We start from the raw sequence: 23,193 nt of genomic DNA, 5'->3' as shown, positions 1-23,193 counted from the left end.
ATGGTATTTCTGTCAATGTGATATAAGGTTTATGCATAATTTTATAATGTGATAGAAGAGTTTACAATTGCTGGGTTAATATATGTCAAAATTCTTATGACTGGAGAAATTTGTTAATTCAATACATGCATCATCCCACCGGTCATGATTGTGACCAATCAAAAAACACATTTTCACACACTTTTCCAAATAACTAGTAAAAATAATTATCTCAAAGGGTTACCAATGACGTTATCTCAAACTGTTGCACAGTCTATGCATTTGCTTTAATTCTTCAGGATTAGATGGTTAAGACTAAGATTCCAAAATCAAATTAATCATAATTATACTAATCTTGGGTCTCTATCCTTCAAGTACATTCATCTTAGCTCCAAATGTGGCTATTTGGTTACAGGGTTTTCAGTATATGTCCCATGAACACAACTGGATATCTACCTTGCTACAAAGTTCAACTTCAGCACCAATCAAACGCAGCTTAACCAGCTAAGAAACTTATTTAGGAGCACCTGATAATTACAGACGGATAAGCAGTGAAACTGAACTGTTCATTTGGTAGATCTACAGCAGGGGTGTCAAACTCAATTTCTGGAGGGCCACAGCCTTGCAGAGTTTAGCTTCAACCCCAATTAAACACCTGATCCAGCTAATCAAGTCCTTCAGGCTCAAGTGAAAACTGCATGGTTTGTGTGTTGGAGCAGGGCTGTGGCCCTCCAGGAATTGAGTTAGACGCCCCTGATCTACAGCGTGAAGCTGTTACTCCTCCCATACTCGGTATGAAATCTGGGCTGCATTTCCTCTAAGACAGAGGTCTCAAACTCAATTACTGGTGGGTCATAGCTCTGCAGAGACTAGCTCCAACTCACACCTGCTTGGAAGTTTCTAATGATCCTGAAGACTTGATTGATAGGTACGTTTCATTAAAGTTAGAGTTTGAGGCAGGGCCTTAAGCATTGGTTGGAAGTTCCACTGAACTCTATAGTAATAAAGGAACCAGTGTTCATAGTTGTGTGTAAGTGCAACCTATTGTTTTGCATATATACACACACTAAAGAACTTTTATCTCATCTTACCTCAATATATACTTTCCATCAGCTGTCAGTAGGTTATAGCAACTAGGTATGACTACAGCAATTGCTGCTTTAGGCCACTAAAAAACAAAGCAAAAGCAAAAGCAGGGAGGGAGAGACAAAATGAGCAGAACACCAGGTGATTTCTTGCTACGACTCATTTCTTTTTATTGTGCACATGTATAGAACACAAGGTGTGAGTCACTGTATTCACAGAAGCCCACACGGGCAGTTTAGTCTAACAGCATCGAGTCAAGCATGTCTCCTGTCCTGTCCTCATCACAGTATTTACAAGGTTAAACTCCACAATAAAGCTCTTCAACTGCCTTAACGGCAGAATATAAAAATCATTTCACATGACTAAAAACTGGAGTGGAGTGGAATGGGTTGGTATAATATAAAGAAACATTAAAAAAAAAACTAAACCAAAAAAATAAAATAATAAGAATGTAAAAGCAGAGAAAATGTTCAGCTTTAATTCATTGGAGCTGTGGCACTCTGGCCAAACCGTCTGCAGCCATAAACTGACAAAAAAAGCTCCTGTTTGCTAAATACTTACTGATTTTATAATGATGGTTCTGGTTGTTCATCCCAATCTTTCTAACACTTCACACACACTCTTCAAAAACTCTTCTCAGCACTTCACACTTCTTTATAATGCTCACTGCAGTGGAAAAAAAAATAACACACTCATACATAAATCCCACATATACATGGCCATGAGTACATGGGATTCTTCAGTCACAGAATCAGAATAATCGCAAACTAAGTATATTTTGTTCTCTGCTCTCATATACTTCCAGTTTATACACTCGTTTTTGTAGAGGAGCTATAAAATTCACACACAAGTCCTTTGTTTCCAACCTGAGCTCTCATTCATCCAGTTCAATTCCAAGTTTACAGAATCTCTCTCTGACAAAGAGCACTGCCTGCCCTGGTCTTCTCAGCAAGGCAACTACAAATAAAGAAAAGCTCTCGTCAAAGAGATTAGTGCTTGATCCCCAAGGTGTGATGTACAGCTATAATACATTTTACATGGATACAGGAGAGCGTGTGAGGAGTGGAGTGGTAGATACGGAGGCCTGGTGGCTGAGCTGATGGGGGCAGACCGAGAAACCTGAGGCTGCTTGTTTGGCCTGGTGTTCGCTGGAGAGGGTGTTGGAGTAGTGCGGTTAATAGTGCCTCCAGGTTCAGGGTTTAGCAGCTTCACCCCTTCTGTGGTCCGAGTCGCACATAGAGGTCAAAGACAGAGGTTCAACACCTTGAGACATCAGTCCGTTCGGTCACCAATGAGAGTTACGCCAGAGACCTTTGACGTGGTTTTATTCTGGGGTAAAGCTACAGAGAAACAAACAACACAAATAAATTAATGATTTTTCTTGAAAAAAAAAAATTAAATAAAATAAATAAATAATATAATATATGTATATTTATTATTTTTATTTTTTTTATTGACCAAAAGTGAAATATATTGATATTGTTACAAAAGATTTTGGTAACACTTTACAGTAAGATGTTAAGATTAGTTAATGCATTAACTAACATAAACAATGAACAACACATTTATTATAGTATTAATTTATCTTCGTTAACATTATTAAATTAAATATACAACCATTCATTGTTTGTTCATGTTAGCTCCCAGCGCATTAACTAATGTTAACAAACCCAACTTAATAATGCATTAGTAATGGTGAAATTAGCATTAAGAAAGATTAATAAATGCTGTTATTAATGAAGTAGTGTTCATTATTAGTTTATGTTAATGTTGTTACCTAATGTTAACTAATGAACCTTATTGTAAAGTGTTACCAAGAATTCTATTGGTATTCAACAATAAAAAATGTTTGGCAGTACAAAATAAATATGATAATAATAATAAAAAGAAGAAAAGATTGCAAAATCATCATTTTAGAATAATGTCTGAAGGATCATGTGACAATGAAAATAGAGTGATGGCTTTGTGGGATACATTATAAAAATACTGTACTGCTGTATCTGTGTGTGCACCTACCCCTAATAGGTTCCGTGGCACATAGCCCTCTTTGTCGTTGAGTTTACTCCACCACCACTCGGTCTCGGCATCGTCCTTCCTGCGTAGGACAGTAATGGCGTCACCCTCCTGAAAGGACAGCTCATCTGCGCTCTGAGCCTCGTACTCCCACAGCGCGTACACAACTCCCTTATTCATCACGCCCAACTTCTCCTGCACACCTGTAAACACACACAGAGAAAAAGGGCTTAATAGAGGCAAGGAAATATCTCATTCTCTATGATGCTATAGCTTTAACATGAGCACCACACAAAAAACAGTTCTCTAATTATATTAGTGAATACGGATTAATAATACCATTGATCAACATGCATTACTTTATAAAAGTTTGGCTCAGTAAGATTTTTTAATATTTCTAAAATATGTTTAAGCTTACCAAGTTTGCATTTATCTGAACAAAAATACAGTAAAATTGTGAAATATTAAAAACTTTTCAATCTTAATACATTTTGAAAATGTAATTTATTCCTCGGAATGTAAATCAGAATTTTTTGTTTATAATCCTTCAGAAATCACTCTATTATGCTGATTTGATGCTGCTTAAGAAACATTTCTTATTATCAGTGAAAACAGTTGTGCTGCTTAATATTTATGTAGAAAATCTGATGCTATTTTCAGAATTGAAAGCTCAAAAGAACAGCATTTATTTGAAATAGAATACTGTGAATGTTTTTCTTGTCACTTTATAAATGTGTCCTTGCTGAATAAAAGAATAAAAAACTTACTGACCCAGAACTTCTGAATGGTAGCATACCTTCAGAATTCTTACAGTACACTGATTATACCTAAAAGCTTGACAATGATTAAGTAGTGATGGGAGAAGGACTTTTGAATCAAGTGTTTTCTGTTTCTAAGCACACAGAACTCTGTACTCTGAGGACATCTACTGGCTTACAACTTGTAAATACAACAACAAATTGGCAAAAACATTCAAAAGACATTTCTACAAACACATCTATAATATCACTAAATATCAAATATGCATTATCTGTATATAAAGCATTTTATCAATTTGTAGCTTTACTTGCGTTTGTTAAAAAAAAAGCATTTTTGTTCCTTATTTCTTTAAATAAGCTAACTGGTTTGAAATTTTATACAGAGATTATATGACTTAAAATCTGAGCACTAGACATCATACACTTACTGGCTCTGTAAATAGTGACAAATATAAACTGGGCATCATTTATTACATGACCGAGGATCATACACTACCAGATTTTAAAGTTGTTCCGATGACAGAAACGTGTGTCTTGTTGCTAGGAGATGCATGACAAATGAAAACAAATGTGTTCTAAAATTGGCTGAAAACCTCTGACTAGATAGAATTAAAGTCTGAAAATAAAATTAAAATCTGTGACTATCATGCAAAAATCACGTAGTGTATTCCAGGCTTTAGTAAGACCTGAGCCTCATCAAATTTTGTAGAGTAACTGCATTTATATTTAATCCTAAAAACTCACAATGGATGACAAGAGAATACAAATCATACTGAGCCCCACAGAGAAAAAGAAAGGCACTCTTACCATAGAGAAACTGTGAGCACTGTATGTATCCCTCTTCCATCTCCTCACATTTGTCTGCTGCAGTCTCCACATCACTGATAGTGGTAGCAAAGATGGCAGCCCCAGACTCCACCAGTATCTTACACAGGTGCACGCTGTTACAGGAGGCGGCACAATGCAAAGGCGTCCTATACACACACACACACACACGTCAGTGAGTGTCTACTCGAACCCTGATAGTTTGAACAGACCGACTGATCTCTTTCACAATGACAGACCCAAATAAATGTCCTCACCAGCCGTCACTGTCAGCTGCATTCACATTAACACCAAAATCCAGCAGGAACTTGACGATGTGGTGGTGTCCGGCACACACTGCGTTATGAAGGGGTGTGATCCCCTCATCATTAGCGGTGCTGGGATTGTCAACCTTCAAAGAATTAAATAAGAATTTGTTCATTTAAAAAAAAAAAAAAAAAAAAAAAAAAATCTAAAAGGAAATCTAAAGCAGTGTGTCCACGTGGCATACCTCATAGATTATCCTCTGTACAAGGTCAAACTCGCCCTCCAGTGAGGCATCCAGCAGCAGAGCGAGTGGGTTGAACTTCACTCTAAGGCCATGACCTGTCCGCTCCGAGTCGGGTTTCTTTAGGTTCGTGCGTTTGCCCTGGTGAGGACACGGACCATTAGGTTTTGTTCACACAGCACACAATCTGATTTGCTTTTCAAATCTGCTCTTTAGGACCGATTGTCTTCCACACTGTTGCAAGCAATATCATCTTAATGAAATAGAAATATTGTGTTTATAAATGCTAATTTTGCTAAATTCAAATGGACCCTAGCCGAATAAAAATATTATTTTATGTTACTGAATCCAAACCTTTGAACAGTAGTGTAGTCCCTTGTGAAAAATACATATTTTACTTTATGCTAAGTATACTGCAAATACATTTACATATTTATTTGCTTAATAAAAATACCCTGCTATGGTAAGTACACTAATCTGGTATGCGGCAAGTCTACAAATAATTCTGTGCTTAACTGTGCACAAACACACACACACACACACAAGTCATCATGTGAAGTGGATCAAAAACATTAATCAAAGCTGTCCTAAAACATAAAACCAAAACGTTAACAAATAAAAATTCTACTTTTACATTGAATTGTAATATTCTAATCTAAATAATATATTATTTTGCAATGATGATGATAATGATGATTACATTTTAAACAGTAAATATTGCCAAAAGACAAAACCTGCAATGAAGTGAGGTCTACATGGATTAGAACTGAAAATGAGTTTGTCTGAGGCTGTGTATCAGTAAACTGACCGTGGGCTGGGACAAGGGACAGGTTTCTGCTTCTTCAGGTGTGCTGGCCTCAGCTACAGGACTCGGTAAAATTGCTAATGTTTCTGCAGGGTTATTGTTATCGTCTTCTGATGGTTCGGGTGTTGGAGGGGTCAGCGTCTCAGCCTCTTGCTCTGGGGGCTCATTATCGTTGGCGTCACCTTGTAGGACTACATCCTCAGCAACAGCGCCCTCCGAGGGCACGGTGGGTGTTTCTGAAGGTGGATTCCCATTGTCTGCATCAAAGAGCATTTCACCTGTGGCCACGGAGGGCTGGTAGAATGGGGTCACTCCTCCGCCTCCACTCACACCGCTAATTCCTCCTTCCATCCCTCCGGCCAGGGTGTTGAATCGTTGATAGAGAAGTTTCTGGATGTTAGGCCCATTGGGACCCTCTGGTTCTGTGATCGAGCTGCGCTTCTTAAGCGGTCGTGGAGCATTGGCCAGTTTCTTGCGCAAGACCTCCAGCTCAGCATCGCTCTGGTAGCGCATAGGCGAGTGCACCATGGGTGTGAGTTTAGTGGGGCTGAGAGGTCGCGGGATGTGGTCCACGCTGGGTGGGGGTGGCTCAGGCACACACATAATTTGACCATCAAGGTCCAGCTCAATATCTAACATGTCTCCTCCTGGACCTTGCAGGGCGGGAAAGGCCCCAGAGCCCCCGAAAGGTAAGGGAGAGGGGGGTGTAGAGCTGGGAGGCAAGACTGGCTTACCATATACTGTAGAGAAACAGAACAAAATACTCAATTACACTGCACTCACATCAATAAATAAATCACTTAACACACTATAATGCACAATTGCATTCTTCTGTGAGGTTATTCATTATTTTTGCTATAAGGGCATTGTTGAGCGGTGCAATGCTTTTAGATGTTTTCTAGTCTTTCTTGCTGTGAGCGGTGCATATTTAAAGACGACGTGTCAAGTTGAAAAGCGCTGTGAGACACCAGCATTCTGGTCTATTCTGTCACACTGAATGAGCCTTTTTAAAAACAAGACAGGTCCAAAATGACATTGCCTGTTAAAAAAAAATGTTTTTAATACTTTTAGAAACCTAAGAGTGATCTTTTACATAGTTAGTTATAGGTGCATCCAGACATTCTCTACTATAGGTTTTCGTGTGTTTATTACAGAAGTGCTCATTAATTTTAATTCACATTCATTTGTAAAATAATTTTACACACTATTATGAACAGTTTTAAACACACATGAACATCATGTGTTATGTGTAAATCATGCGTTATCTGCAGAGCAGTTTCTGGTTGATTATTTTATCTGTAGAACTGCAGTTACTTTTTTGTTTTGTTTTACAATTATATATTTGTAATTACATCAATGTAGAATGACATTTTCATTAAGATTTTATTTTAAAATAAAAACATTAACTTAAAGTATAATTTCAAATTGTATTAAATATTTCAAAGAATATTAATTTTATTAATAGAAGTAACACACATTCACTATTAACTATTATATATTTAAAGTTAATATTAAGAGTTTTCTCTCAAACTGCTGTTTACCTATAGTTAGAAACATAGTTAAGTTTACTTGTAAAGTTTTTGTTGGGGTAGAATTGAGGGATCTAGAATAAGGTCATGCAATATAAGATGTTAATATGAGCTTTATAAGCACTTATAAACACCCAATATCCAATAAGCATGCTAATACGCAACTAGTTAATAGTGAGAATTTGTACATTTTAAATAAAGTGTTACCTAAATTATTTGCCAAGTATCAAGTTAGACGTCTCCCTGTATAATTTTACACTTATCATCTGTATCAATACTCAATCCTGATATGAACTGCCTGTATCAATAGACTGAAGGTTCTTTTAACTCAAAGTTGAGCATATACTGCCAGGATAAGTAGAAATCTGAAGTTTAATATGAAATCATTTTCTAACGTGTACCTGCTTTGACTGCGGGCTTGACGTTCAGAGGATAGTTCTTGGGAGCTGCTTGTTGTAGGTACATATGGTAGATAGAGCTTGAGTTCATAGTGGCTGGGCCTTTTCTGGGTGACTGCGGTCTGGAGCCCTTATCTGGGATAAACGGGCGTACCGCTACAGCTAGAGGAGGGTCTGACCTCTCACTGGAGGGGAAGAAGGGTGGACTGGGCTGGAAGGTGGGACTGGGGGGCACAGAAATGCGCTGCTGGATCTGTTGAGAGGAAGAGCCTGTGGGTGCCGGGGGAACACGGGGCCAGGCCGGCTGCGCCGGGGGGTTGGTGGGAAGGCTGGGCACCGGTCTGAGGGGAACATCCTTGCGTCTGTCCAAAGAGCTGGTGGAACCCGAGTTGGCAGACGAGAGAGGGTGGTTGCTGGTATGGGCTCCGTATGGAGGCGGCTGGGGCTTACTGAGAGGTGGAGCTGAGCTCATTTTATTGGAATCCTGAATTTAAAATAGATATGGTAAAAATCACTATAAAATTATAGGAAGGTAAATTATTTCTGTGAGCGGGTCTAAGTTAGATATACCTTATCTCCAGGAGTGCCTGCAGGTGATGCTGTTTTACTGGTCATGTCTGTTCCAGACTCCTTCCAGTCAGGTGGTTTGACTGATGTGCTGCTCTTGTTGAGGGTGGGCCAACCGGCATCATTTGCTGAAAATGGAAAGAAAGCGAGCATTAGCACAAGATCGGACATGACAGAACCCCTCACAAGCACATTTATTATTAGAACAGTGACAAAGTGCATTGCTAATATTCTAGACATGACTTCTAAAGATGTATATGTCTAGGTATGTTCTTGAGTTATGAGACATGAAGTATAAGAACTGCATATGAAAAACAAGTTGTCTGGAAAAAAAAAAAGATAGGGGCTCCATACATCTCCAAGAACAGCTCAGATGACTATAGTTTAAATTAATTTTAAGCTCAGTCAACCGCATGATATCTTGACGACTTCAACAGAGCTTAAAAGTCAGTCTACATAAACCTCAAGCCAAACAAAGAAAAAGACTGATTAAAGCAAACTGACTGAGCCACCACTCTACAGACTCTGTCTATTATGTGTGTGTATTTTGTGTAAAGTCAACAAGTTAGCTGAATGTTAGAGAATGATGAAATGGAGCCAGTAATTTAGTGAGTTTAAATGTACAGAGGAAGAGGTAGAGAGCCCAGTGAACCTTATCAGGGTAAAGTTACTCATCCCAGCACACACATTCACTCTCATTCATGAGCCCTCTTACAATCTACCTCAATTACATTCTTTACACACACACACACACTCCCAAAAGACAGGATCAGCAGCTTTTGACTCCTTTTTAATTGCAGTAAAGAGCAAATAAACAAGGGTGAATGTAATTGACCAGACAGAAGGAACTAGTATATCATTAAAGTTCTGTTGCTCATGAAAAACATATAATTTTGACTTCTGCCTTAAGTCATGGTTTGTCTGGGATTATGCCTCTATGCAATTTTTAAGTGGATTGAAACTTTAACAGAATTACTCTCCTACTGCTTAGTTAAATAAGATAAGATTAGTTAAATATCTGTAAGAGACCCACAGCAATATTCGGTTTGCATAGATAAGACAAAAGTCTGAGATCAGTAGAAAATGTAATGAAATTAAATTTTGTTTTATATAAAATTACCACCATTCAAATATTTTCTTTTGAAGAAATCTGTATTTTCATTCAGCAAGCACATATTAAATTGAAATGCTAACAATCAAGGCTTTTTACAATGTTTCAAAATATTTCCATGTCAAATTAAAGCTGCTCTTTTGAATATTAAATTAACCCTGAAATAAGTATAAAATCAGCATATCAGAATGATCTCTGAAGGATCATGTAATACTGAAAACAGGAGCTGACTACTGAAATCAAATAAATAATTAACCAAACTTCTGAATGGTAGTGCATATAATCCATAACAATGGATTAAAGCATTTAAATAAATAAAAAACACATAACATAAATCTTGAAATGTCTTCACATTAGGTTTATCCTTCTTTTGCTTCAATTACAGCTGCAACCAAGCTGCATGAACTCCACAATTTTATGTTAAACCCGATAATGTTTTCCAGCATTATTTGAGATGATATAAGGAGCATTTTGAACTTCAATAGAAGCAAGAGTCATATGGGTTACAGTAACAAGCCACACTAAGACTTGGTTGACTGCTTTGATCCTGCTCAATACACTGAATAAGGTTCATAGGCCGTTCCTCCTGCCCTTTATCAGACACCTTCCCACTCACGAGAAGCGCCGTCCGACCCTGCCGCAGAGCCGGTGACTGGGGGTGGAGCCCCAGGGCCTGGGCGGGGCTCTGGAGGGGGTGGAGCAATCGGGTCCACTATGATGTCTAAATCAGTGACCTTCCAGGGGCCGGGAGGCTTTCTCACTCCATCTAACCCCCCCCACAAATCCCACAACATCAAAGTACAAGAACAGGAAAGAGAAAAGAGAGACACACACACACACACACACACACACACACACGTATGCACAGCACAGAGCAGAAATGACACAAGAGGTTAGAAGTGAAGAAAATAAGAAATCAACTTCATGAACAAACAGCAATTGAAGAGAGGGAACTCACAGCAGGAAGTCATAGGATACATGCTGTGGTCTTTAAGAGAATTATCAAACCACTTTATTTACATTTATGCATTCAGCAGATGCTTTTTTTTTTTAAATTAGCTACTGCATTCCATGGGAATTGAATCAATGACCTTGGAGTTGTTAGCAACATTATCTAGTGTTTGAGCAAATAGGAATGCTGTAGCATTTAATCAAATATCATTGTAGGAGCTAGTCTCAGTCTTATAAAGCCCAAAGTATACTTTGGTTTTAACCAATACATTGGATAGCTTGCATGACGTAAATTGTGTTTTCAGCACAGTATGTGCATACTTCCATCCACACTTTTTTAGTTGGTCCACAAGGTGGCAATACTTGTCCTGGCCATCTTTAACAGTCAAAACAGTTTTGGACAACAAACTATTTGAGACTGCAACAGATGCCTGTGTTGATGATCGCTTGTCTGAGGGGGCTAAGAGAGACCTGCTATTTTAGTTTGAGTGACATTTTATCAAGTCATAACTCCTAGAGAGAAACAGGGCAAACAAAGGACAAAGAAGAAACTTTCTAATGTGTATGCGTCAAACGTCTTTTTCCGTGAAAGGATACTGTTTAGCTTTATGCATACACTAAGTGTTCATGTCAAAACGCAAGTATGCTTCGGGCTTTAGACACAAAATCATGCTATCAAACTGATTTACTGCCTGGCTGCTGCACAGTCTATCACAAAAGTCATGCCAACATCAGACCATTGGATGTTTTTTTTTTTTTTTTTTTTTTTTTTTTTTTTGAGGAATAGCTAGTTACTGGATTTGTCAGCTTTTTAAAAAGATCCTATATATATATATATATAGTAGTGTCCTTCAAATAACTTAATTTGGGGTGATCAAATGCTACCCCAAAAATGACTGTTGCAGCATTATTTGAATACAATTCATTGGTTGGTTGCTGGTCTATTAACATAATTGACTGAACTTAAACAAAATGTGGTTGTTCGCTTGAAATGGCTAACTGAGCATTCTTGGCAGGAATCAGCTGACATGGCTGATAAGGCTGCATGTGCAAGACTAAAATATAGCACTAAATAAACAGACCGATTAAAACCGATAAAAGCAGTGATAATTGCAGATAAAGTGCTAATATACTGCAAATTTTGTATGCTCATTCACAATGTAGGATTCCAATGCATAGACAAAAAGGGTACCATTTATTTGGCACCATTTCATTCCAAATAAATGTTTGACGTAACCAAGCAGACGTCAGTGTTTATGGACTGACCTGATTTGGAGCGGGCGTGGTTGGCTGGGGTGTTAACACCCAGTGACTGAGGTTTGAGAGGTTCAGGGGGCACTACATATCCCTCCTGCCTGCCTGGCACCGGGACCTGGATGTAGGGTCCCACAGCAGCCACACGTCCGGTGTTTCCGGGAGCTGGCTGTGGAGAGGGAGGACCGTTTACTCTGTTCAGCTGCAGGAAGGGGGAAAATGGGGAAAAAAAAAGCCAGCTTTTAAATTTTACATCTTTCACAAGCTCCAGGTTTCTAGATGGTTTCTGGTCTCTAGATGTCTGGCTTTTGAACAAGATTGCTAAACAAATTAAACCAAGAAGCGTGAGTAAGTGATGCAAACTCTTGGTCTTACTGGAAGGTTTTCTTTTTGACGTGCCTCAGCTTTTCTTTTGTATAGTCGATCTCTGAGCTCATTGATGCGCTTGTCCATCAGTGTCACCTCCATGTTTCTCTTATTCAACAGCTCTTTCTGCTGCTGAAGTTTACTGTTCTGCTCCTGATTCAGCTTATTGCGTATCTGATTTGGAAAAAACAGCAAAGCAATTGTCAATATTTTTGCTAATGGAAATAACAACACACAGAATAGTAAACAATCAACATCTATGTATATGGCTAATTCCATATTTCTATACCACAAACATAAGTATTTAACTAATTTTAACTGCAAAACCTTTTTTTTTTGGTGTTATTTCTGCATTTTGCACCTTACTTGTAGAAACCACCCTATATCACTACCATCAGAATTGTGTTGCAATATACAACAGAAAAAAAAAACCCACAACAAATTGCTTGAATGAAATTATACTCTTTAAGGGTGTGCTCATACCTGCAGCTCCTGGTAGAGTTTGCGGAGCTCCAGGGCAGCGGTGCCAGTGACCTGACCCCCGAGGGTCTGCAGGCCGTTTAGTTTGCCTCTCCTAAGGTCCTCCAGCTGCTGGCTAAGCTGATCCACCCTCAAGACGGCTGCCTGCAGCTCTTCCTGCTTCTCCTGGAACAGCCCGCTGATGTGCTCGATCTCTGCGGCTAAAAGACCACAGCTGAGTTATACACATGCAAACTTGCACGTCAAACTTGCAAACACAGGCCACATGAGCCATCAAACTTTCTCCATTACTATAGGATTATTATTTAATGTTCAACCAAAAATGTGACGAGTGGCTGCACATGTTACACAGGAGCTCTTGCATAATGCAAAACTATCAGGCTGAACATATATGTTCTATACAGTAAAACTGACTTCTATTGTTTTCATCATGTGCCAACAACATAATACAGCTTAAATGCTGGCGGGTTAAAATATGTGAGATCATAATTCACAAACTACCACAGACTTAATCCTGACCTTTTGGTGTGTGTTTTTGTGTGTGTTGCAGTTTGAAGCTCAGCACTCTCTCACAAGCAAGCGCTTACATGAAGCAATAAAAAAAAAAGAAAAAGCCACATCACAATCGCTAGCAGTGTTTCTACTAAACGCTGAAAGTCAGTGGTCAAGCAAGTACTGCACATACACAGGTTGCCATTGATGACTTTGCTGTAGTCCACTTGGCCCCTCATGGCACGGATCTTCTTGAGCTTGGCTTCCTGACTCTCCACCCTCTCCTTTAACCTCTGCAGTTTCTCGGTCTCAGACACAGCCTGCTGCTGCCGTCGCTCCTGCTGCTTCAAATAGCGCAACCGCTGCTCCTACAGGCAGAATACATACAGAACATGAGCATACAGAAAAACATAAAACTAACAGTGAATTGTCAGGACATTTAATCTACTGTATCATCTTTATTTTAAACCTCTGTGATGTTTTATTAAATGGGAATCTTTACAGATTTCTTTAAATCTTTACAGATTTCTCCTTTGTCAGTGTCAATATTTTATATGTCTGATTTCTTGACACCTGGTTAGATATGTTGTGTGGTTAAGTAATTTTTGTCATAAGGTCAATGCCATTGAATCACAGCCTATCATACTGGCCTTATGTATGAAGAGCCTATAGGGTCAGTGCCATTAGTGGAGCACAGCCTGTTTAAGCCTGGGGCATCTGCAGTACCCTAACAGAACAAAGTGCATTCAGGACCACATGACACGATCCTGTCTTTTTGTCGAAAGGCAACCTAGTGATTTACTGTCAATGTCAAGCATGGAGACATTTGCTATAAAGAGCAACAGTAGTACCTTTGGGAAAAGATGCCGCTTACAGCACTGACTTATTGAGTAACTAAGTGAAAATAAAAGCAATTAGGCTCTTTTTGAGTCATTTCTTTATCTGCAGGGAATACAAACAAATGCAGCGAAATGGAAACAGTGCCTCTGAGTGAGTGAGAAAACTAAAAATAGCACATGGTGGACTTTCAATGACTGGAGGCCTCAGACTCATCACAGCAATATTAATCCAAACTGCTCTGAGATCAGTGTTCTCACTGGGTCCGATCCCAGAACAGTCTGTAAGTGTGACCAGTTCTAGATTCCACACGTAGCTCATTGTTGAATGAAGAAAAAGCTATTTAGCACTAGTATGGAGGAAAAATGCCTGCTGCGGCATACAGAGCATGTCAGAGTTGTCTGCTACATAATTGGCATTTTTGGTCTCGTTCAGCCTCCTGCCTCAGCCTGTGGTTCCCATGACTAACGCCCCTATAATGATCAGAACAACCTGTTATAATGACCTAAAATGGCACCGAGGAAAACAAAGATGAGGTCAGTAACTTAAAACATCGAATAACACTGCACAATGGTAATAAAGAGCTTACGTTGCTTCATAAACAAAGTTAGAGGTTTACCCAACAAGCAGCTGTGTTTTGAATAGTTACATAGATACTTAACCCATTAATATCAATTTTATTTCTCAGAAAATGACTTGATTACAGTTATTTGCATAACATAATATGCACAAGCAGTACAGTTTGCTAGCAATTTTTTAAAAATACTCTGGGCCAGCTACAATAAGATTGCTCTTACCAGGTACAATTGAGTAAATATCCAGAAATGGCAATGTGAATTAAATTACATAAATATTTGTAAACCGCTCTACTTTTGGTAAATGCTACCATGCAATCGAAATAACTGATTACTCTGCTCAAGAAAAAAGGATGCCCAACATTCACAATACCCCTAAGATCAATTCAGAAACCATTTATGCCAAAATGCCAACTGGACAATATTTGCATCTATAGGTGGAGTTAATGCAATTTAAAAAAATAAAAATTCTTATGTCAAAAATACAGCTAACAAAACAGTGGGGGACAAAAAGGAGTACATACTTGGGGTAATTCTACATTCTATCAGCAAAGTAACACCAAAGTCTACAATGATCTTACCATTCACCTCCTAGCTACTTGTACAGTTCTGTTCAGCAGACCAATAAAAAAAAATTTATTCAATAAAAGTATTTACCAATTAATTAACGAAACATCCATAAAATCAAAACAGAAACCATGCCATTTCAACATCAGTTAATAAAGGCACCGTTTGATTTAACAGCAAATTCTAATTTTGTAAAGAAAAATTTGCGTCTAGTATCCCCATACAGATGAAAACAATGATCTATAAAAAGATGCCCATCAAAGGACACATCTGAGCGTGTTACCTTAGCGACAAGCATCTGTTGCTGGGCCTCAATTTGCTGCTGCTGACGAGTGGCCATCTCCTGCAGCTCTGAGAGAGTGAGCTCCACGCGAGGGTTTCCCACCTACAGAGAGAGAGAGAGAGAGAGAGAGAGAGAGAGAGAGAGAGAGAGAGAGAGAGAGAGAGAGAGAGAGAGAGAGAGAGAGAGAGAGAGAGAGAGAGAGAGAGACAGAGAGAGAGAGACAGAGAGAGAGAGACAGAGAGAGAGAGACAGAGAGAGATAAGGCAAGGCAAAGACAAAAGTATATGCAAACAAACAAGGATTCAAAATTGTCTGGTTTAATTCCAGAGCCATAAATGAGACAGAAGACTGTGAGAAACAGACAAGAGTGTATCTGCAGGGCTCAATGTAGTAAGAGCTGGGTGTGAAATGACCTGTGGCCAAGTAAACACTCGGAGCTTAATTATAGCTGGAGCGCTACTGTTAGCGTAGACCTGCTAAGCTCATCGGGAAGAGGAATGGTGACGCTTTTAGCCAAAAGGGTCTAAAACAAGCCTATATTGGAGATGGCTCCCAGAATCCCACTTTGTCACTCTGCATTCTGGAAGATAAGAGCAAGTTGTCCGTCACCGTGGCTGTTGCCAGAGTGTCACCATGGCAGCAGAGCAGAACTGCCATGTAGCGAAGATTAAAGGCACCAAAATACTCAGATGGCAATTGCCGAGATAGATTGGCATTTAGAGCAAGGCAGCTCCATACATGATTTGAACATGGAATATAAAGCGCAGTTATGAAATGAAAAAAAGTCGAACACCATTTACAACCTGGTTCAAGCTGTGCAAAAGTCCCCTTGAAATTCAGATCTTCTATTGTCTGTGGCAATTTAACAATGCTTCCATTTCCTAAAAAGCCAGCAGTCTGTTTTGTCTCTGGGCTGTCCTAAGCAGAAGTGCACTCACAGGTTATGTAAGGACTAGGGGGACCAGGCTCACAAGTAGGAGTCAAATAAGTTCATCCATTTTGCCAATATGTTCACTACAACATATCAAAAGTTACACATTTGCTGGTATTTAATTTGTAACCTAGAAACTTTAAAATGATAACTTTTGGAATTACACTATTTGAAACTTTTCAATTAACACTACGCACTATTCAAAGATTTACGGTTCGATTTTCAGTTAATGTTTCTGATATATTCTTATGTTCACCACAGCTCATCAAAAAAAAAGACATTTTACAACAATTTATTCCTTTGATGCAAAACATTTATTAGCAATTGAAAACCATCGTGCAGCTTAATATTTTTGTTGAAAATCGTGCTACATTTTTTTCTGGATCTTTTGAAACCGAAAGTTCAACAGAAGAGCAGCATTTCTGGCAAAATTGGCCACCCACATCTATGCATCATGGAACAGAATTCAAAAGGCAATCTATCAGCATTAACATTAACATGCATGAGTGCACGGCATGAGAAAGATGGTGAGGTTTGTGGCGTGGTATTGCCAGGTCACCTACAGCCTATGGCTACATCTATTCTTATCCAAGTTAATACCATGATCTATTTCCATAATTCACGGGTAGTATTTTTTCCACCATGATGTGATGGACTATGCGGTAATTACAGACGTGTTTTCAACCTTCAATGCTCATGTCTCAATTTCTTGTTTTTGTTGATCTCCATGCTTTAAAATCGTTAGATGTGAAAATTGCCCCCTAAATTATGTGTTGTTGTTACAGTCCCATTTAATTACAAAATAAATTAGGATAAAAGTGGTTTTAGCTACAAGAGGTTAGAAAAAAGCAGAAAAATAAGGTGTGATAATATCTGACATCATAAAAAACAGTTGTCTGTCATGCTAACCTGCTTTTTTGTATGCAGAACTATGCTACTAAATAACAGACATAATATGTATAATCAAATATTATTAGTTTTAATAATCAATTTTTAAAGAAAAACACTTGTTCAGCAAGGGCAAAATCTGTTCAAAAGAGATAGAGTAAAGACATTTATAATGATACGAAAATTTACTTTTGAACTTTATTCAGTTTTATTTTAAAGTAGTGTAGTAGTATCTGTTGAAAATTCAGCTTCGCTATTACAGAAATGAATTACATTTTAATATGTAAATAAATAGAAAACAGTCATTTTAAACTGTAATGTTGTATAATAATATTGTGCTTACACACACACTTGAATCGTATAAGATATTGATATCCGTCTACTTATTTTGCCACTTTTACCTTTGGCTTTCTTATTACATGTGTTTCAATCTCATAAGCAAGTGATACTGTTTTTGTTTACAAAATAATAAACAAAAAAAAAAAAATCAAAAAGTAATATCAAGTATCAAATAGAGCTGAAGAATTTACTGTGTCACTGGAAGTGTTCTTCAAGTTCAAAGAGACTGTGCTTGTGCTCTGTGTCAATACAAAACTGTCCACACTATTCAATTAATTATTAGTGATTGTTGAGGAAAAAAAAGGGTGGCTTTGCCTGGAGCAGAAGGCCCAATCAAGTCTGGATCAAATCAACTGTCGTTTCAAATCAGGGTGAGGGATTGAACTTTTCTTGAGACTCAAAACAGGCTCAGATACGCCAAACAACATTACAAACGCTGGTTACGCCTGTAGCTCAAATGTGTCTGAAGACACAGGCTTAGAAACAACATTTCAGTAAATGATAAACTTTTAAAACACTGTCAGCTCAACACATGAGTTGTTTTTTTTAGTTACGTTTTCCAAATCGCACAATACTCCAGGCTTGATCAACAAGATTTTTGTGCAGTTACCATAAGCACAACCTTCATGGGAGATCTGCAAAATTAATTACAGTTAAAATGACTTAACTCAGTTTGCTGGGGAATGAATCATGGCTTAAAGGCCAGTTGTGTCAGGCTCTGTTTACCCACACAGGCGACTCCATATGGACACATCACATGGGTTGTAAAGAGCCCATCTCCATGGCAATGTGGCACAAGGAGCAGCATACAACAGAATGATTTGATTATCCGTTTCTGAGGTGGTTCTGGTGAGTTAAAACACTCCTCTGTCTCCTCTGATATTCTGTGGAGGGAGTGCTTCAATCAGACTGCATGGCATGATCTTGCCAGCTCTTATCCTTTCGTATTCTTTTTTTTTTACTAAGCACGGTTGTACAAATATGGCTGTGGATCTCTAGGGAAGGTGCAAGAGATGATTCAACTGTTGGGCGAAAAGCAATGCTTGTTAAAACATTAATCTGCCCTAAGAGGTCAATTAAGTCAAGATGGTTTTTATTTAAAAAGCAGGTTTCATATTTCCTGCAGCCAAGCTGAAGAGGGGAAGTTTTTTTTTTTTTCCTGATAACCTTACCACCAAGGGAGCTAATCTCAAGACTCTGTTCAATATTTTATTACCGTGTAGGTAGGTTCCAAAGCATTTTTTTTAGTAAAAGCAAAAGAAAGCAGGTCAGTGGGTAATGACTTGGACTCAAGGGTCATGTACTATATAGACTTGTGCTAGAGAGCTTCCAGACGATTCAAATCTGGAGTGATGGAAGCCTGGGATGGTCCTACAAAACCAAAAAATAAAATGGGTGAATTTCCCTTTGCTGTGGTGCCTGTTATGCAGTAGGAATATTTTATGCTTGCATTAAACAAAATGTCTGAAAGACTTTGGTTTAAAAAAAAAAAAAAAAAAAAAAAAAAAAAAAAAAAAAAAAAAAAAAAAAAAAGGTTCTCCTCAAACTTGAATTACATTAAATACTGCATCTCTGTAGGGCAGCGTTTCCCAATCAAAGCCGCTTTGGACACAGTGTTACATGTTGCCAAATCACATTAGCCAAAGCTGGCTGGTGAAATATCAGATGAAAGTTAAGGTCATCTTTTGACAGAAATATGATTTTGATGGTATGGTGCACAACTAAGAAGTTTTATAACATGTCAAGTAATAAGTATTCATCGTTTAACACTTTACAGACTGCAACCACGTGGACAGCATGTTCAGCTGTGACTCTTGGCATGGAGGAAGCGCACACATAATCCGCTTTACACACCAAGATTTAGACCGATGCACATTTATTGGCACTGGCCTGAAAGCTGTACAGATCCTGATGTAAATGACTTTCAAACAATTTTATGATAAGCTGTACAATACAATACCAGGACTGTGTTATTATTTAACATTAAAACACAAAAATCTGAAGATGTAACTACCATGACCACATTATCTATAACAATAAACAATAAATAGGACACGGATTGCGAAGACAGACAATAGCATTGTGTATTAACGGAAGTTGGAAATATATCCTGTGGCTGAACCTCTTGATACAGTCAAAGGCATATTATTATTATTATCAGACAATGCCATTGACTTCATAAATGCAATTTATACACACACACACACACACACACACACACACACACACACACACACACACACACACACACTGGAGAACTAATGATAAAAGCCAACTAACAAGCAAACTGTGTCAGACAGAAACTAAAAGAATAAAAGATGAAGAGAAATTTTAAATACTTAAAATTCATGACGAAAAGCATGAAAATGAGTGAAGAAACAGTAAAACCTGGAACGTGAAGCCCTGGAGAGAGTATCTACCCACACACAGGAACAGCTTCAACTTTATAAAACATGATCTGCCCACACAGTTCAGTGTTCTGGAGCCCATATCTCTGTATGCATGACGGACAGACACAGTCTTCCTATATACGCAGTGGCTCTAGCTCTATTACATACCACAGAGCAGCCTATCACCCACTTAATCTATCACAAAGACTCAACTCAGAAGAAAGACTAAAGACTTATTACTTTCCAAGTACAATGAACCAAACATGGATTCGAAAACAGTTGATTTAACCACAGCATTAGGAGCCTGTGAATGCTAAAAAATGTATTATTGAAAAGAGATCTTGCGTAGGACGATCTCTTTATGCATTAAGAGGCATCCTTACCTTTTAGACTGTCCCGGGGGGCACAAAGTCAGCCCCGGCTGTGTAGATGAATGCAGGGATGGAGTGATGGGATGAAAGAAGAGACAAAATGAACAAGTAGAGGGGAATGACAGAGGACTGAAGATCCCAGCATGCACTGCCACGCTCCACTGCAGACAGGGCCACGGTGACCCCTCTGACACGGCACGCGGTTAAATAGGAGACTCTCGCTAAAGAAAGCAGATGGAGTGACAGCGAGAGGAAATGAAAGAAAGGGGGCCACCCACTATTTCATAAGGAGAAAAATGTTCCCTTTTACTGGCTGGCCACACATTCAGGGATTTACCCTACTGTGAATGTTGGGCGTGGTTGTGTTTGTGTGTGTGTGTGTGTGTGTGTGTGTGTGTGTGTGTGTGTGTGTGTGTGTGTGTGTGTGTGAGAGAGAGAGAGAGAGAGACAGTGAGAGAGAGAGAGACAGTGAGAGAGAGAGAGAGAGAGAGAGAGACAGAGAGAGAAACATCTTCAGAGAGACAGAGAAGTCAGAACAGAGAAAAAAGCCCTGCTGTAAAACCACAGGGATGATCCTCTTAAATGCGGTTATGTCATGAAACGGGTGTAATCCACAAAAAAATAAAGACGTAACGGGAGAATAACAACACAACAGAACGTGTTATGAGGTTTAAAAGAATTATATTTTCTCTCTCTTTCACATACAGATGTCACACTGCTGAATCAGCACAGTGTTTGTGTGCCAGTGATGACTTGCCTTGAATCCTGGGTAGGGAGGTAGGGATATTAATTTAAGTACAGGGATGGGCTGCTTCTTTGGGATTGTTCATGTTTAGAAGTAGACAGACTAAGATGAGGCCAGAGAGAGAAATCTGATTAAACATCCCAAAAAGAAGAAGAAAAAAAAAAAGGGAAAACGGGAAAAAATAGCTGTTGCAAAATATAACAGGAGTTTTGTTTTAGCTGTATTTTGATGTTCAGTAAAAGTTGCTCCTGTAAAAAATTGGCTATCACATTATAATCTATTATATAACATTTTATATTATATTTTTTGTTACAAAATATCTCAAAAATGATAATATGACGCAAGCATTCTCATGTATTATCTTTTACAATCAGCTATCTCTTTCAGGTGAAATATTATAATGGCAGAGCCATTATCATTCTGTCCCTACCCTCTGTTTCTTCAGTACAGATCACAAATTAATCCTTAGTCCTTAACTAAACCATTTAATCAAATTACATTGAGCACATTCAGAATCACTGGCCAAACTAGCTAAATGCCACGGCTATACAAGTTAACACTCTTGATTCGCAAACAAAGAGCAAAAACGAGAGCCATATGGCTACATGACAAGACAGGCAGACAGGTGAGACAGGTGTGTTGTGTAACAGTCCCTACAGGAAGGCAGCACCTGTCAGAAATAAGTGTGTGCTAAGCACTGGGAGACTGGAGAGACTTCATGCCTGCGTGGCAACAGCATCACTAATCAGCTCCCACACCGACCAACTACCTGTGCCTTCACTCCATCTCTGAAGACTACGACGGTTGTACAAAAAAAAAAAAATCACTCCAATGCATGCATCTTTTTGTTCCATACACTGGTGGTCTACAGTCATCGTTCTCCCTAAAGGTGGAATTAGTTCCGCTTTCTGGAGCCTGGCTTTTCCCATGTTGGAATTTGGGCCAGATGGTTGGAGGAGACAAGCGCAGTGGACCACTCTTTGCAGGAAGCCGGTCACAAAAAGAATGAGTGATGTGACAAATGCTTATATGAAAGAAAACGGTGAGTGACTCTGAGACGTGACAGGTCCGGCTGCGTTTGGCTCGGGTTAAGAGAGAAGAATTGAATAACGTGACGTGATTGAAACGCTTCGGTACTGAAGAGTGTCGATTTCAGCCAGAACTTTGCAGCTGCTATTTTGCATTACAGTAAGCAGAAAAGCATAAGATAATATAAGCATGTGGAATTCGACCCCCAGGATGCATTTGGAATAACCACAATGCTAAGATAAAAAAAAAAAAAAAAAAAAAAAAAGGCACACATTTTGATGAGGATGCGATATGAACTAACCCCGTTCTCGTTGTGCATGTCTGAGCTGCTTCCTCCTCTCCTGCTGGGCTGCTCCTGAGACTGCTGGCTCCCTAAAAGCAGAAAAATAAAATACAGTCTATCAACAAAAAGCACTTGCAGAGAAAAAAAAAATCGTGAATGAAAACAAAAAGCATCTATATGCACTGGCTGAACGAAGACAGAATCGTCACAAGACTGGAGGAAAGGTTTAGAAGCCTGCTTGTTATTGCCATGTGACAATGGGAACAGAGCTTGTGCTTTTAGTGGATTACTGCCACTTTTTCCCCTCCCACACACAGGGGTTTCAGGTTTATGCCCTAATCCGTGCGGACGCTCACTACAAGACTACAAATGTTAGGAAAAACCTCCCTGGGATGGAAATAGAAAGAGTGAAAACAAACAAATGATGAGATAAAGAAAGGCAGAAAATATTGCTAGAATGGATCGCATACATAGCAGCATTACACTGTGTTTAGTGGGGATGAAACCGCCCATTGCGAAATCTCATTGGTCAAAAATCCTGCTATACACAACTGTACAATAACGTGGTGTCAGTAATTTTTTTTTGTGTCTAGCATACATTACAACAAAACAGCTTAGTTTGTGCACCCAATGATTTTCAGGTCTCCTTGTTACATATATTGGATGCACTTATTATAATAACAATAAATTATGCATAACTACATGCAAGTAACCTTAGGCCAAAACCTAATCCTGTAACTGTAAAACTGTAACAAGGACATCTTAAAATAGTGTAAGCCTTTTTAAATGAACATGTCTGTCTAGCGTTGGTCTTTTTTACCCAATTAATCAATAAATTCACAGATTTAAAAAAA

General features: G+C 38.7%; 1 protein-coding gene across 8 annotated transcripts in view; it reads right to left on the bottom strand.

Moving 5' to 3' along the window:
* Window positions 1–1,210: 1,210 nt before the first annotated feature.
* Window positions 1,211–23,193, bottom strand: part of ppp1r13bb (protein phosphatase 1, regulatory subunit 13Bb) — a 42,264-nt gene continuing 20,281 nt past the window's right edge. For 5 of the 8 annotated variants that reach the window (XM_043236555.1, XM_043236554.1, XM_043236553.1 and 2 more), the window contains 15 exons: window positions 22,358–22,428; window positions 15,364–15,465; window positions 13,295–13,469; window positions 12,613–12,809; window positions 12,139–12,303; window positions 11,776–11,965; window positions 10,175–10,324; window positions 8,451–8,575; window positions 7,884–8,364; window positions 5,957–6,693; window positions 5,152–5,289; window positions 4,919–5,052; window positions 4,644–4,810; window positions 3,082–3,281; window positions 1,211–2,405 (listed from right to left, as the gene is read on the bottom strand). In XM_043236555.1, the coding sequence (XP_043092490.1) occupies window positions 2,364–2,405; window positions 3,082–3,281; window positions 4,644–4,810; window positions 4,919–5,052; window positions 5,152–5,289; window positions 5,957–6,693; window positions 7,884–8,364; window positions 8,451–8,575; window positions 10,175–10,324; window positions 11,776–11,965; window positions 12,139–12,303; window positions 12,613–12,809; window positions 13,295–13,469; window positions 15,364–15,465; window positions 22,358–22,428 (3,074 nt within the window). In that variant the 3' untranslated portion in view covers window positions 1,211–2,363. Of the gene's footprint in view, window positions 2,406–3,081; window positions 3,282–4,643; window positions 4,811–4,918; window positions 5,053–5,151; window positions 5,290–5,956; window positions 6,694–7,883; window positions 8,365–8,450; window positions 8,576–10,174; window positions 10,325–11,775; window positions 11,966–12,138; window positions 12,304–12,612; window positions 12,810–13,294; window positions 13,470–15,363; window positions 15,466–20,294; window positions 20,589–22,357; window positions 22,429–23,193 lie in introns of those variants that run through there. The other 3 variants (XM_043236552.1, XM_043236559.1, XM_043236557.1) reach the window with 3 other exon arrangements.

Source organism: Puntigrus tetrazona, chromosome 4 (assembly GCF_018831695.1).
Source record: "Puntigrus tetrazona isolate hp1 chromosome 4, ASM1883169v1, whole genome shotgun sequence".
In the NCBI taxonomy this organism is placed as follows: domain Eukaryota; kingdom Metazoa; phylum Chordata; class Actinopteri; order Cypriniformes; family Cyprinidae; genus Puntigrus; species Puntigrus tetrazona.
This window is presented reverse-complemented; position numbering and strand designations above follow the sequence as displayed.